Consider the following 15,156-nt stretch of genomic DNA (forward strand, 5'->3'; position numbering starts at 1 on the left):
AGTGCGATACTTTACATTTCTCCCTGTTAAAATTCATCTTGTTTGTTTTGGCCCAGTTCTCTAATCTGTCAAGGTCGTTTTGAAGTGTGATCCTGTCCTCTGGGGTGTTAGCCACCCCTCCCAGTTTGGTGTCATCTGCAAATTTGATCAGGATGCCCTTGAGTCCATCATCCAAGTCGTTGATAAAGATGTTGAATAAGACCGGGCCCAAGACAGAACCCTGTGGCACCCCACTAGTCACTCTTCTCCAGGATGAAGAGGAACCATTGATGAGCACCCTTTGGGTTCGGACAGTCATCCAGTTACAAATCCACTGAGTGGTAGCATAGTCAAGACCGCATTTTACCAGCTTCTTTACAAGAATATCATGGGGCACCTTGTCAAATGCCTTGTTGAAATCAAGGTAGGCTACATCCACTGCATTCCCTTCATCTACCAGGCTTGTAATTCTGTCAAAAAACGAGATCAGGTTAGTCTGACATGACTTATTTTTCAGAAATCCATGCTGACTATTGGTGATCACAGCATTCCTTTCTAGGTGCTCACAGACTGTTTGCTTAATGATCTGCTCCAGAATCTTCCCTGGTATTGATGTCAGACTGACTGGGCGGTAATTATTTGGGTCCTCTCTTTTCCCCTTTTTGAAAATAGGGACAACATTTGCCCTCTTCCAGTCTGCCGGGACTTCGCCTGTTCTCCAGGAATTCTCAAAGATGACTGCCAGTGGCTCTGAGATCACATCTGCCAGTTCTTTTAATACTCTTGGATGCAGTTCATCTGGCCCTGGAGACTTGAATACATCTAAACTAGCCAAGTATTCTTGTACTATCTCCTTAGTTATTCTGGGCTGTGTTTCCTTTGCTGAATCATTTGCTCCAAATTCTTCAGGTCGGGCATTGTTTTCTTTATCAGAGAAGACTGAGGCAAAGAAGGCATTGAGGAGTTCAGCCCTTTCTGTGTCCCCTGTTTGCATTTCACCATCTTCTCCTCTGAGTGACCCCACTGTTTCTTTGTTCTTCCTTTTGCTACGAACATACCCATAAAAGCCTTTTTTGTTGCTTTTAACCTCTCTAGCAAGCCTGAGTTCATTCTGTGCTTTAGCTTTTCTGACTTTGTGTCTACACGTGCTGGCCTACACATCCCCCCCTTTCCATTTTTTGTACACATCCTTTTTTAATCTTAACTCAGTTAAAAGTTCTTTAGATAGCCACCCTGGCTTCTTTAGGCACCTTCCATGTTTCCGTCTCATTGGTATTGCCTGAAGTTGTGCTTTTACTATCTCCCTCTTAACAAACTCCCAGCCATCATGAACTCCCTTTCCTTTTAGTATTACTGTCCATGGGATCTCACCCAGCACTTCCCTAAGTTTTATGAAGTCGGCTTTCTTAAAGTCAAGAAATTGAGTCCTAGTATGCTTGGCTGCTCCTTTCCGCTGTATAGTAAACTTCAGAAGAGCATGATCACTCGCGCCTAATGATCCTTCCACTTCTACCCCACTAACCAGGTCATCAACATTGGTTAGGACCAGATCTAAAATGGCTGTTCCTCTTGTTGCTTCTCCCCCTTTCTGGACAATGAAGTTGTCTGCAAGGCCAGTGAGGAATCTGTTTGACCTTATGCTCTTGGCTGAGTTTGACATCCAACAAATATCCGGGTAATTGAAGTCCCCCATTACTACTATCTCCCTTCCTTTTGCATGCTTGGCCATCTGTTCCAGGAAGGCATCATCTATGTCCTCCGTTTGGCTTGGGGATCTATAGTAAACTCCCACAATGAGGTCACTGTTATTCTTCTCTCCCTTAATTTTGACCCAAATGCTCTCACTTTGGCTTTGAGGTTCTAAATCTTGGATCTCTTCACAGGTATACACATCCCTGACATATAATGCCACTCCTCCTCCTTTCTTGTCTGGTCTGTTTCTCTGAAATAGATTGTATCCCCCCATTATTACATTCCAATCGTGGGACTTATCCCACCAGGTTTCAGTGATGCCTATTATGTCATATTTAGTTTGCTGTACCAAGAGCTCAAGCTCATCTTGTTTATTTCCCATGCTTTGCGCATTAGTGTACAGACATTGAAGTCCATTAATCATTCCCCCGTGTCTCTTATTTAAGGATTTATTTATTTTTTGAATGGAAGAGTACTGGAATACCCTAATTATTTTTTGTGTATACACTTTTTAAAAAAGTTATATTAATGCATTGTGTGTTAACCAGACAGAAGATTCATCAAAGTCTTCATAAGCAAGTCTTAAATAGCTATGCAGCCTCCAGTATAAATCAAACTAAGGGGCATACCTGCTTTGTTTCACAAGAAATAAGCCTGGCAAGTCAGCCATATTAAGTTATTCTCCCCTACTAATGAGGTCTCTTGAGCATTATTGGGTCTTATGAGACAAAAGTGTGATCATTTTAGGTACAAATGAATTGGAATTAGCAGATGCATCTGAAAGCAGTCCAGTCACAGAAAGCTGAAACTAGATGATCAATGGCCAGATTGCCTTTTTATACTGTTCCAGAAGGTTTTGTTCAAAATATTGCCAGAGATCATAGTGAACTATAAAAAATGATTTTAAAAATGATGTAGGGAGAACATCAAACATTTTAGTTGTGCATGCATGACAGTGATACTATCATATCAGGAATGTTGTGGACTATGGGATAAATTCAACATAGTGCTATGGCAATTTTTAGCTTGGGATATGGAACAATACCACCTCTCCTCTTTCTGGGGAATCTCCTGACACTACCAACCCCAGTCAATTTCGGCTGCTGCTGCTGCTGCTGCTGGGAGCAGATAGAAGAAAGCCCTGTTGCACTAGCAGAAGTTCTTTCATGGGCTTCTGCTAGTGGGGCTAGTTAGTTGAAACCTGTCCTACATTTCCAACATCCCTGGTCTTTGTCCAGGTGGCCTGGGGCTGATGGAAGTACAAGTCCAAAACGTGTGGAGGGTGCCACATTGGCTACCGCTGCGGTAGGGCCTCTAGTGGCAAATATTCCTATAAAGTCTGCTGAACCAGCAAAATCTGGGAGGAGCCAGATCTCATTAATTTAATTAATCAATTAACCAGATCTAATTAATATTATCGTAACAAGTGAGAATATTAATTAGAACATGGTAGAACAACTTCAAGCTGCAGACTGTGACAAGATAACAGATCAGCATCTATCTTTGTTCCATAATGGCACATGCACACACACACGGTTTCTGGGCTATCAATACAAAGGAAAGATGACTGGGTCACTTAGGCTGCAGCCCTGTACTCACTTATCTAGGGCTGAGTCCGACTGAATTACTTCTGATTTTGCTATCAATACTGACATTCTTTTTTCCTGTATCTGAGGGACAAACACATGGGACAGAGTTCCATAATTAACTGAAAGCTTTTGGGGGGGTGTGGCCAATGTGGAAGCCTCTATCCTTGTGGATGGGGGAGGTGTAAGTGACCCGATTCTGACCAGGCCTGCAATTGAGGCAAATGATTGTCTCCATATCCATCATGCTAGATCAGGATCAGCCCCTGTGTTGTCTGTATGTCAAACCTCTCCCTCCAACTCTGCATATGTGGGTGGATCTATATGGCTAATATTGGGGTTTAATTTCACCCCAGATTCTGAATGGCTAAGTTCCTTTATTTTTATATGTTGGTTCATATATGATGAACCAGTGATGTCACAAAATAAATATTCTCTCCTGTTTCTGTTCTGAAAAGTATTTGTTGGATTTATTCTGGTTAAGTGTGCCCTTAAGTCTCCCAGGAAAACCAATGGGACTTAATGGTGCTTAGCTTTAGTGGGATTGGGCTCATTGTCTGCTTGTTCAAAAGCTCTCTTTCACTCCTCAGCGCTTCAATTTTTACTATTGTTATTGTCAGCACTTGTGGTGCCTCCAAGTGAGGGATTAACTTTAATTCTCATTCATTCTTTTCATTCCCTTCTATTTAAGCATCTTTTGCCCTAAAGATATTTAAATATCTGAAAGATAAAATGCTGCTTTTGAATGCTGCTCCCTAGATATTCAGGCTTATAATAAAAGTTTTCTTTGACTGCATTAGAGCTCATCCACCTGGATGTAGTAGCAATGGAATAAGGATAGCATAAAAGAAATGCAAAGAGAAATGATAAACGAAAATATTCAGGTTTCATTGGCGGTACTGTTGGTTAGGGCAGGACTTTGGGGCAGAAGCCCAGGCCCACTCAGCAGAATAAGCAGAAGTGTAAGCAGGGCTGGCTTACCTCAGTTTAAAGTGCAGTACTATGCATTACCATCTAATGAGGTGGATCCTTGTAAGACCATTGAATCCACATCTAAAGTACGGTAACCTAACAATAACATTGAATCAGTGGTCAATTCTGGCACGTATATGTGGTACTTTATCCTGAGTCAGTGAGACTAATTGCATTATGGCACTGAAAGCCCAGCCATACAGCATTCTCCCTAGCATTCCATCTAGAGAAGTGAATAAACTGGGTCATAATTAATATTGGCACACCAATAAGAGAAGAAAAAGCAAGTCACTTTGCTAAATCAGACCAAGTCCCACCTAGTTCAGCATTTTTGTTCTAGCAGCCAGTAGAAGAGCATACAGGTAACAGTAACCACCTGTTGACTGCACCCAGAATCCTGTTAACAGAGGCATGGAGGTAATTTGGGAGACATCAAAATGTACATTCCAGGAGTAGCCAATGTAATGCACTCCAGATGTTGTTGGACAGCCACTCCCATCATCCTTGACCATTTGCCATGCTGAAAGGAGTTGACGGGAGTTAACATAAGAATGTAAAAAAATTAATCTAGTCCAGAGTCCTGTTCTCAGAGTTGTCTGACAATATCTGGAGAGAACTGCACTGGCTACCCCTGGTATAGTCAGACAGCCCAACTTGCCTTGATTCTTGAAGTTTTCATTTGATGGAAATCAAATTGAAGTTTGTTGCCTGAGGGGGGGGGGTCAAACTCACAGCAGTCTCTACAATCTTGTGTTTCATGGACAAATTAATTTTTTTCATCTTCTCCAGATGAAAATCTCCAGATATTTTCATCTGCTCCAGATATGTGCAGTAGAGTGAATTATGTAATGAACCCCCTTCCACTTAATTTTTTAGTGTCTGGTAACCACAAAAGTCATTGCTTATTGATAGAAGGCAGGGGACAGGACTGATTGAAAGTACCACAAGAGATTGCTTGGGTGCTAGCATACATCCTGTACAGAACGTGCACAGAGGTACAGTATAAGGATATGAATGCTGTGTCTGGGAACAGGCAGAATTGCAAATGAAATCTTAACTGTTTTTTACTCATTTTTTCTCTCCAACAGGAATGTCCTAGTGGAGCTGTTAATGAAGAGACGTTCAAACAGATCTATGCACAGTTTTTCCCACATGGGGGTGAGTGGAGAGCATTCCATCTATGAAGTGTAGCTCAAATTTCAGAAATGATGAGTCACACAAAAATGATGCACATCAGCTTAAGAAAACTGATCTCCCTATAGAGGGGTTGGAATGCAGGGCTGACAGGCACCTCCAGTACATTAAAGTATTGAACCAAAACTGACTCCGCATGTGATTTTAAAATGCTCATGATATGATTGTTGTATAATTTTGCATATCATTTTGGATAATGTCAGAATACTTGCATGTATGACTGCAGTTTGCATATGCTTATAAAAATAATTTAATTAGAATCAGAAGTGTCTATCTCAGTGATTTTGGAGAGGATAGTTGTAAAGGGTTTGTGAATAGTTTTGTGAGCCTTGATTGGCTATGGTCAGCCATATGCATTGGAAACATTTTTCTCTCTCTCAAATTGGCTTCATATTCTGTTTAGTGACTGAAACATAAACAAAGAGCCAAATCTGGCTAGATATCTGATCTCTAACTGGCTGGCATTACGTGGGAAATAATGAAATAGTGTGTGTGGGAAAGATAGCAGAAGCAGCAGCAAAGGGAGAAGAGGCTGTGAACAGTAGTGAGCAGGTATGAGAAAGGTAGGATTTAAGAGGTTGGGTGTGTCCCCTCTCAAATCACTACTTTCAAGTTGAAAAATTAACCAGGAGAACATTCAGCTCAGCTGTACATATGCTTATTTAAATTTCTTTAACAATACATCCTCTTACTGTGTTTTATTTCAGATGCTAGTATGTATGCCCATTATCTCTTTAATGCATTTGATACAGCACAGAATGGATCTGTGAAATTTGAGGTAACAGAATAATAGTTTGTTCTGATTATTATTGTCTATCATCTTACCGGACATCATAGTTTCCAAACCTTTTCTTTTCCTTGTCTCTGAAGAAAAGTGTTGTAGGCCTGGCAGCTTGTACTTAATGTAACCAACAGAAATTGATCCAGTACATGTTGTCTTCTCATTCTTGATACAGCCCATCCCCATGCAAGCCCCATGGAAGTGAAAAGGTTGGCACCAAAGATATGGGGTAATATGGTTGAAAGATCCTGGAAGCAAAATTTAGGTTGCTAGGTAGCATGTTGAAAGCCAGAACCTAGAAGGTAGCTTTCTCTATCACAAATTTGTAGTTTCAATGTGTTGATGAGACAGTGTCAGGTAGCAGGTTTTGGATTTGTTAAGCACTGGGGGAAATCTGGGATAAGCTGGGCCTATGCAAAAAGGACAGACTCCACTTGAACCAGAATGAAACCAGACTGTTGGTGCTTAAAATAAAAAGGTAGCAGGACAACTTTTAAACATATTGTTGGGGGAAAGCGGACAGGTGCTGAGAAGAGTCCACTTTGGAACAAAACTCTTCCCTGGAATGAAGATAAGAAAAATGATTAGAATGTATGGGGGAGGTATGGAACTAGGCACTGAGACTTGGCTGGTAGGCAGAATCATCAAGTCACATCGCTGTATCCTTAGGATTAATGAAGGGGTGGTTAATGGTATAAATAAATGTTATTGCAGAGAAGGGAATGTTATAATAAGGCAACATATTATAAGACACACACTTCTATACAGAGACTTGGAGAAAACTTTCTGCCCCAATTAAAATATATTTGTATTTTTCTGTCAAAAGGATTTTGTGATGGCACTATCCATTCTGTTGAGAGGAACAGTTCACGAAAAGCTACGATGGACATTTAATCTGTATGACATAAATAAAGATGGCTATATAAACAAGGAGGTGAGTCAGTGGCACCTATTCAGCTTTTTAAAGGAAATGAAAATGGAGGGTTGGAAAATGCTGTTCAGCTGCTCATCTTAAAACATACGTATTTTTCGCTCTATAAGACGCACCAGACCACAAGACTGTTTTTGGAGGAGGAAAACAAGAAAAAAAATATTCTGAATCTCAGAAGCCAGAACAGCAAGAGGGATCGCTGCGCAGTGAAAGCAGCAATTCCTCTTGCTGTTCTGGCTTCTGGGATAGCTGCACAGCCTGCATTCGCTCCATAAGACGCACACACATTTCCCCTTACTTTTTAGGAGGGAAAAAGTGAGCCTTATAGAGCAAAAAATACAGTAATTCAACCTTGGCACGACAGACTGAAAACACCCCAGCCCAGGTCAGCATGTGCCAAAGCCAACTCACACTCATACATCTTATTTAAAGGAAAAAATAATTATGAGTTGGCTTTTGATACATGTTAAATAATAGGTATTTTCTATGATTTTATTATTTTTTTAAAAATCTACCTGGACCCTCACCCTAGACCCCAGGAGTTACAACAAATTCAATTATAATATATAACTCTCTAGGTAAAACTGAAGCACTTTAATTTTGGGTGAATCTCAAAGAGAACACATCTATATGACATTAGCAAACTAACAGGAGGAATAAGAAAACAGGAAGTAATGCAATTGCTGGACATACCGTGCCAGAGACAAGACTTTGAGAGAACAAAATGTCTGACTTAGATCTCGCCAACCAGTTTCCTTGGAAGAAGATGAAAGCAGGGAACAAGTTCACAACACATTTGTGGCCACAGTAATAATGAGTCTCACAGATAAATTAACAGCACATGGAACACCATATGCCAACTTGGCCATTTTAGTCCTTAACGACTTTGCCGATTTCATGGCAACAACCTCCCTCAATATGTTCAACAAATTACATGAACTAATTATCTCTTTTGAGCCACAAGCTGTGCCAGGAAGTGTTTGTGTTTCTTTGAAATGGAACAGTCTAAGGTTCATAAGGCTTGCTACATACATCAAAGAAGCCAGATACCTTAGTCGAATTTGATCATGGTGGTGAATGAGACATCAGCAATCTGCAAGAGCAGCCTAGAAAATTGTGTTTCCTTTACAAAATCAGTCAAAACCAGACCCCTCTGCTCAAATGCTAGTGTAGATTCTTGCTTAATGTATGTAATATACTGCATTCAAATCGAACTATTCAAGAGATTATCTAGCCATCTCTATTTAAACAATAGAAACAAACAATTACAATCAGATTCAGGTAGGTAGTCATGTTGGTCTGACACAGTCAAAAAAAAAACCAAAAAACCAAATGGTCCAGTAGCACCTTATAGAGCAACTAAGTTTATAAGGTCTACCAGACCATTTTTATTTTTATTTCAGTTACAATCGGATTCAAGGAGGTACACAGTCATGGCCACCACAGTAGCCAATGGTAAAATGCATGAAGATAATTTGGTAAATTAAGCCAGCTTGTCTTTAGTATTACATTAGAAAAGACTGGTGGAAAAGCACACTTTACAGTCATTAAAAAGTAATGTGTGTATACAAGAAACTGCAGAGATAGATAGATAGATAGATAGATAGATAAGCAGTCAGGGAGAGGGGTGTTCATTAGCCTAATTTCACTTTATACAGAGGTCCACAAATGGAAACTACTTTTTTAAAGCTATTGAAACTCTCAGATATATTCACCAGGTCTACCAGATGGCATTTGCAGAGCAAATTTGCTCCCAGGTTAATAATAATAATAAAAATCCATAGAATGCATAGCTACCAAGCATAATTTTTTCCTTGAGGGTGGTTAAGGAGTGGAAAACTCTGTGTATTTTAGATTTCAGAATATGTTATATTCATAGGTATTTAGATCTAAAGCACAGCAACACTATTCCTTTGTGTGTGGGCTTTCAAAGAAAACACAGAATAAGGGTGATGCCCACAAACTAGCTGCATTCTCTTTGTTGAAGGTTAATACTAGAAATGTTAGTGAGTCAACTCATTGCCAGAGCCCTGTTTGATGTCTCCCTTGTGCTTTGATTGTCACAATTCCAGGAAATGATGGATATAGTAAAGGCAATTTATGATATGATGGGCAAATACACCTACCCAGTGCTGAAAGATGACGCTCCAAGGCAGCACGTTGAAGTTTTTTTCCAGGTAAATTTCCATTTGTTAGTGCACATATATCTCCCTTATGTTTGAACTCATACCTACTATATTTTCAGTCATTTTGTGTCTGGACAGTGGAATCTGTTTAAATCTGCAAAACCACATAGATGTATATGAATCCTATCAATGCTATATTATACTGCACTTTGTAAATGCAGTAGTGCTATGAACTCAAAGAGTTTGTATTTTTCTGTATTGCAGAAAATGGATAAAAATAAGGATGGTGTCGTTACTCTGGATGAGTTTATTGAGTCATGTCAGGAGGTAAGACTTCCTTTCATAGTAAAGCTAACCAAGAGATTGTCTCATGCCAGAAAGCTCAGATTTCACTTCACCCAAAAGCTGAGAGCTCCAGGACATCAGGTTTTGATTGGGCCATTATGGCTGAACTTCCTTATGAAGTTCAGGATTCTTTGCTGCACTTCACCACTGGTAGAAAGAACAGGGAAGACACAGTGCACATATTGCATACAATGGGGCTGCACATACAGTTGCAGTTTGGAGATAAAGGGATGTGTACATGTGCACAGAGAACGCCATATATCTGTATTATCCGGATATGTCCAAGTCATGTTCTCAACTGTCTGTGCAACTGAGAGTACAATCTTATGCATACTTAGAAAAAGGTCTAGTGGGATTTATCCCCTTGTGGGTGTATTTATTATTTCACACTAAGAGTAGCAAGGCTCTCTTACCCATTCTGTAGACCTTCACTTATTGCACACATTCTCCATGTGTTAGGATGATATACAGGTAGAGATTGAGATAGCTATAGCTATAGCTATATATTTACTAACCTAGAAGTGAGAAACAACTCCCCAAATTTCCATCTCTCTGCTCATCTGAAATCACAATTTCCAGATGATTCCTGAAAGCAGTAGCTGCTGCATTTTAGTTTCTATATGAAGAAAAGACTGCAACCATGGCAAAACTAAAAGTTGGTGGAAGGTTCCAATGCAAAACAAGGCATGATACCTTATACTCTCAAAAATGGAAATGGTGTGAGTGGAATTGCCTCAGCATTCCTGAGGGCTCATCCACAATTAGCTTGTCCCATGCCTAGAAAGCCCAAAGTGTAACCTGAAACCTGCACAGCACTCATGAGATCCTAATCTAACTGAGTCTGTAACTGTTTCCTTTTAACAATCTATCTCAAGCATTTATGGCTTTTGACACCAGGCTTTACCCAACCTGCACTTCACTGAATTCTTTGCTCAGTGAAGAATTATGTAGAACCTGAAGGCTTGTTCACACACACTGTGACATTTTGATTTGTGCTAGTAAAGAGGTTGCTATGGATTTTGAACTGTTCTGTACGGAAGCTACTCATGCAAAGTACAGCAAATCAATCGGAACCCCAGTGTTTGACCCCAAAATGGTTTTAAAATAGGTATAAGTTGGAACTAGTGGCAGCTGCCTAGATATCTTCTGTACTAAAGATTGTATTTGTGCAAACTGGGGGGTGAACTAGAAAAAGTAGCTTATGTGGTTCTCATGTCTCTGAAATTTTGAAAATATAAGTATTTTTGTAAGCTCAAGATAAACGTGAAATAAATGAACACATGGCTTTAAGAAAGAGGATTAAAATTAGACATCTGGAATACCATCCAGCTCCACTGAAACTAATTGACTTTAGTGGAATATTGATTGCTCCCCTGCTCCCCTGTTCTTTAATTCAACATTACACATAGATGTAATGGGAAGTGCCACAGGGAAGGTAAACTATAGGAGGGCCATATCTCAGTGGTACAGCATCTGCTTTGCATGCAAAAGGTCCCTAGTTCAATCCCCGGCATTTCCAGGTAGACCAGAGAATGTCCACTGCCTAAAACTCTAGAGAGCCACTGAGACCCACTCCATACTCTGCAGTTAGTTTGCTTGTGGATTCTATTTTATATTACTATATTAATTGGATATGCATATTTGGATCACCATGGTCACAGTAGGTTAATGTCATTTGGAATAATATGGCATAATAATATGCTTATTAATTAATAAGTCTTCAGTAGGAGAGAAGGTACCTCATCTTGGAAAGGGAATGAGAGCAGTCAATCCTAATTGACTCTTTATGTACTAATGAAGTCTCTCACAGGTCAAAGCAAAGTTCTCATGCTGGCATTTGCGTCTGCATTGCAGCCCAAGTTGTTTATAGTGTATCACAGTCCAGAAGCAGGGCCTTGAATGGAAAAAAACAACAACAACAGACGGCTGGCAGTATATAGCACTGGGAGATATGCAAGTTTGCATAAAAACATGTATAAAATAGGAGAAAATGCATAGCATTCAGAGCTATTTCATATGGAATTTAGTTTTGGCCATAGACACTGGTATATTTGCACTCATTTAAACATGTTTCTATTATTTTCCAGGGACTTACTGTATTTTTCGCCCTATAGGACGCACTTTTTCCCCTCCAAAAATGAAGGGGAAATCTTGTGTGCGTCCTATGGGACGAATACAGGCTTTCGCTGAAGCTTGGAGAGCGAGAGGGGTCGGTGCGCACCGACCCCTCTCGCTCTCCAGGCTTCAAGAAGCTATCAGCAAGCCTGGGGAGCCCGCGGGAGTTCCCGCAGGGCTCCCTAGGCTGCGGATAGCAGCCTGTCACCCAGCGCGTGGGGCGCCCTGAAGCCGACCGCCCAGCGCGCCGGGCAGACATCCGCAGCGTGGGGAGCCCTGTGGGAGTTCCCGCAGGGCTCCCCACGCTGCGGATAGCAGCCTGCCGCCCGGCACGTGGGGCACTTTAAGCAGAGTGCCCCTCGCGCCGGGCAGACATCCGCAGCGTCGGGAGCCCTGCGGGAGTTCCCGCAGGGATCCCCATGCTGCGGATAGCAGTCTGCCGCCCAGACTGCCCAGCGCGCCAGGCAGACATCGGCCAGCCCCACAAGCTCGGGGGACAGCCGGGAGGCGCAGCGCCGCCATACCGCTGTTCCTCAACCTGGTTTTGGGGGGGAAATAAAGGGAAAAAAGATTTCCTTTATTTCCCCCCCAAAAAACTAGGTGCGTCCTATGGGACGGAGCGTCCTATGGGACAAAAAATACGGTAACTATGCATTTACAGTACAAGGCCATTTCCATTTTTGTTACCTCTTGCTCGCTCGCTCGCTCGCTCTGACCTAAACTTCAGTTGAATCGTTGGGGTGGAGAGGCATTCCCAAGTCACCAGAATGGTATTCCACAGTCCCATCTCTCTCCACCCAGGCAAGCAAGGGGCTCTATTACAGTTCAAAGGAACATTCCATCCAAGCCAAAGAACTGCAGTGGTGTGTAAACAGTTGTGTGGCCTAAGGGGAGGTGTTGGCTGGAGAGAATCCTGAAGATCATACAGGGAGGGCTGGAGGGCCATATTTGCTCCCCCCCCCCAACTTGAAGTTCCTCACCCTGGTATATAATATATATTTAAATGTAAAGGCAGCAACTTCAAGTCAAGCAATGGCGCAGGTCTATACATAGATTTTAGTTCAACAAACTGATTCATATATATTTACAGTAAGTATATGAAATGGGAAATGGCATTTAGCTTATAGTTTGATGAAATGAACTTGATTAATTGCAAATGATGATTTAAATGACTAGGATCCAGTTGACACTTTAGATTCTATGCAAATTTGGGATAATTGTGCAACCTCAAGGCTTACTGCCTTGTTCCATTGCTGCTTGCAGGCCACAACATGGACTCGTCCATAGTCAACTTAAGGTTTATTTATGGATCTTCGGGGGGAAAGCCATCTCTACCGGTCCTCCAGGCCTGGCAGAGCTGTTTGTGTATGCAATATAAATATGCATGGTTTATTTTCTCATTGCTTTCAGGATGACAATATCATGAGATCCTTACAGCTTTTTGAAAATGTCATGTAACAGCAGCTGAAGAACAGCATAGGAATCTGAGACTTTATATGTAATGAGACCCTGAAGAAAATGAGTCAAGATTTTTCTCCCTGCCACCTTTTTTGATGAAAGCTTTTTACTACTTGGACATACTCAGCGTGCAAGGATTTTATATGCCATCGCAAACTGAGCTGTGTCTCTGAATGCAACAAACTCCATCTCGCCTCCCTCAAGAGACACTGATTAGAATTTATTTCATTTGGAAGCATGCTAATAAAACCTGACCAGAGAGACCTGCTGCTTAAAGTTTAATGAATTATTGAAGTTTAAATGATTAAAACAATATTCAAGTTTCTGTTAGCTAATCACAAAAGTTCTGCTGCTTTTGCTCTAGCAAGCTGGATTGCATATGGTACCACAGCATCAATAGCTTGCTATACATCTGTTGTAAGCAGAGACTCTTTTTGTATCATCACAGGACAAACAGTTGTGCTTATATTTTGCTTTGACAGTGAGATATGCGCTAGAAAAACTCATGCTAGTTTTGCAAATGGACACAAATCTAACATGGTAAATGGCCAGCAAGATTAATTTAGGTCCTGTCTAGATGATCAGTTTGTAGTCAACAAAAGCAAAGGAAATGCTTCCTGTTCAGAGACAGATACTGCATTTACCCAGAACTTAAAAAGGCAACAGACTGCTGCTAGGCAAATGATTTATTTCCCCCACTGGCAAAGCTGTTGTAAGCTGGAGGGCTTTCAGCAGTTGGCTGTTTCCTGGTGTCCATGCTATCAATAATAAAAAGTGATGCAACTCCATCCTCACCACATAGCCATTTGATATAGCAACTCTAACACCAATGCTCTGCCTGCAAAGAGGGGAGTCGCTGAGAGCTGGAACTGACTCTTCCTAAGACAAAGCTTGGGGAAGCCTCTTGTCAAGTTTTACCACCAACACCTCCATAGGAAGTCTTCCCACTTTGCCACAAGGTAGGACTCCAAATCAGCTATGCTGGTGGAGGCTGATGAGTGTTGTCGTCCAAAATATCTGGTGGGCACTGGGTTAGGGAAAGCTGTTTCAGATGAACTTGGTGATGTGGGAAGAAGGTGAATTTCAAAGGTGTGTGCACGGACACGTATTTGCCTTGGAACTGCCAGTTGTTATGTGAGCCCTCCTCCTCCCCACGCAATAGGACACAAATTATCCAGCATGGGAATTGTACCAGCAATGCCACTTCTATAACTGCCCACTCCCATTGTACTACAATCCCATATATGGATTGTTTTGTGCTCTACTGCCTCTGGACTGAGATCTGAAGGATTATTTCACAATGCCAAGAATGCAGTTGAGGCGGGCTTGCAGCTGATTGTCTTGACATGCCCAACTCATAACTAACTTCCCTTCTGTTCTCAAAAACTCATACTTGTGTCCCCTGCCGTCACTTTGACTGACTCCAGTGAAGTTTCTCATTGTGCATACAAGTGATTGAAATTCCTCATTGTTCATCTGAGTCGAGAGAATCAGATAAAAGCAGAGTTTACTTTTGCAGGCAAAATCTGAAGCATATTCTACAAAATATACTGAGCTTTGATAAGTTTCCCCCATTGCTTTCATCGGTTTGAAAGGTGCACAGTCCAAGGCCAAAGCTTCCATAGCATTTAAAGGGCTGGAATATTAAAAGTCATAAGTTTTTTCACATTCATTCTCCCTAGTGCACACTGCAGTGAAATGTGGGATCAGCAGACAGTGCTGGACATTGTTTTGCACCGTACCGATTTAACAGGGAATGCTAACAGCCCACCAAGTAGTCTCTACCCACCACTCAGGCCCCACTCAGCCCCACTGAAATGAACTGAGATCATGCACAGTTTCCCTGTGTAATGTGCCTAGAGTTTTCAAGCACAAAAGCAAGCACGATGCTCTGTGTGCACTAAAACATGCACCATTTGACCATTTAAAGTAGCTGGAGTCCTGAGCCAATATGAAGCACACACTGATTTCACTGAG

The 15,156-nt window shown here is 41.4% G+C and overlaps 1 protein-coding gene across 12 annotated transcripts in view; it reads left to right on the top strand.

Annotated features, from left to right (window-relative positions):
- The window catches only part of KCNIP1 (potassium voltage-gated channel interacting protein 1), a 598,834-nt gene extending 585,392 nt beyond the window's left edge, over positions 1 to 13,442 (top strand). For all 12 annotated transcript variants that reach the window (XM_080995312.1, XM_080995311.1, XM_080995314.1 and 9 more), the window contains 6 exons: positions 5,318 to 5,387; positions 6,131 to 6,201; positions 7,031 to 7,138; positions 9,208 to 9,312; positions 9,526 to 9,588; positions 13,132 to 13,442. In XM_080995312.1, coding sequence (XP_080851438.1) covers positions 5,318 to 5,387; positions 6,131 to 6,201; positions 7,031 to 7,138; positions 9,208 to 9,312; positions 9,526 to 9,588; positions 13,132 to 13,179 — 465 coding nt within the window. In that variant the 3' untranslated portion in view covers positions 13,180 to 13,442. The remainder of the gene's footprint in view (positions 1 to 5,317; positions 5,388 to 6,130; positions 6,202 to 7,030; positions 7,139 to 9,207; positions 9,313 to 9,525; positions 9,589 to 13,131) is intronic.
- The last annotated feature ends 1,714 nt before the right edge of the window (positions 13,443 to 15,156 follow it).

The sequence above is a fragment of the Podarcis pityusensis genome (genome assembly GCF_964106645.2).
Source record: "Podarcis pityusensis genome assembly, chromosome: 2".
Classification (NCBI taxonomy): Eukaryota; Metazoa; Chordata; class Lepidosauria; order Squamata; family Lacertidae; genus Podarcis; species Podarcis pityusensis.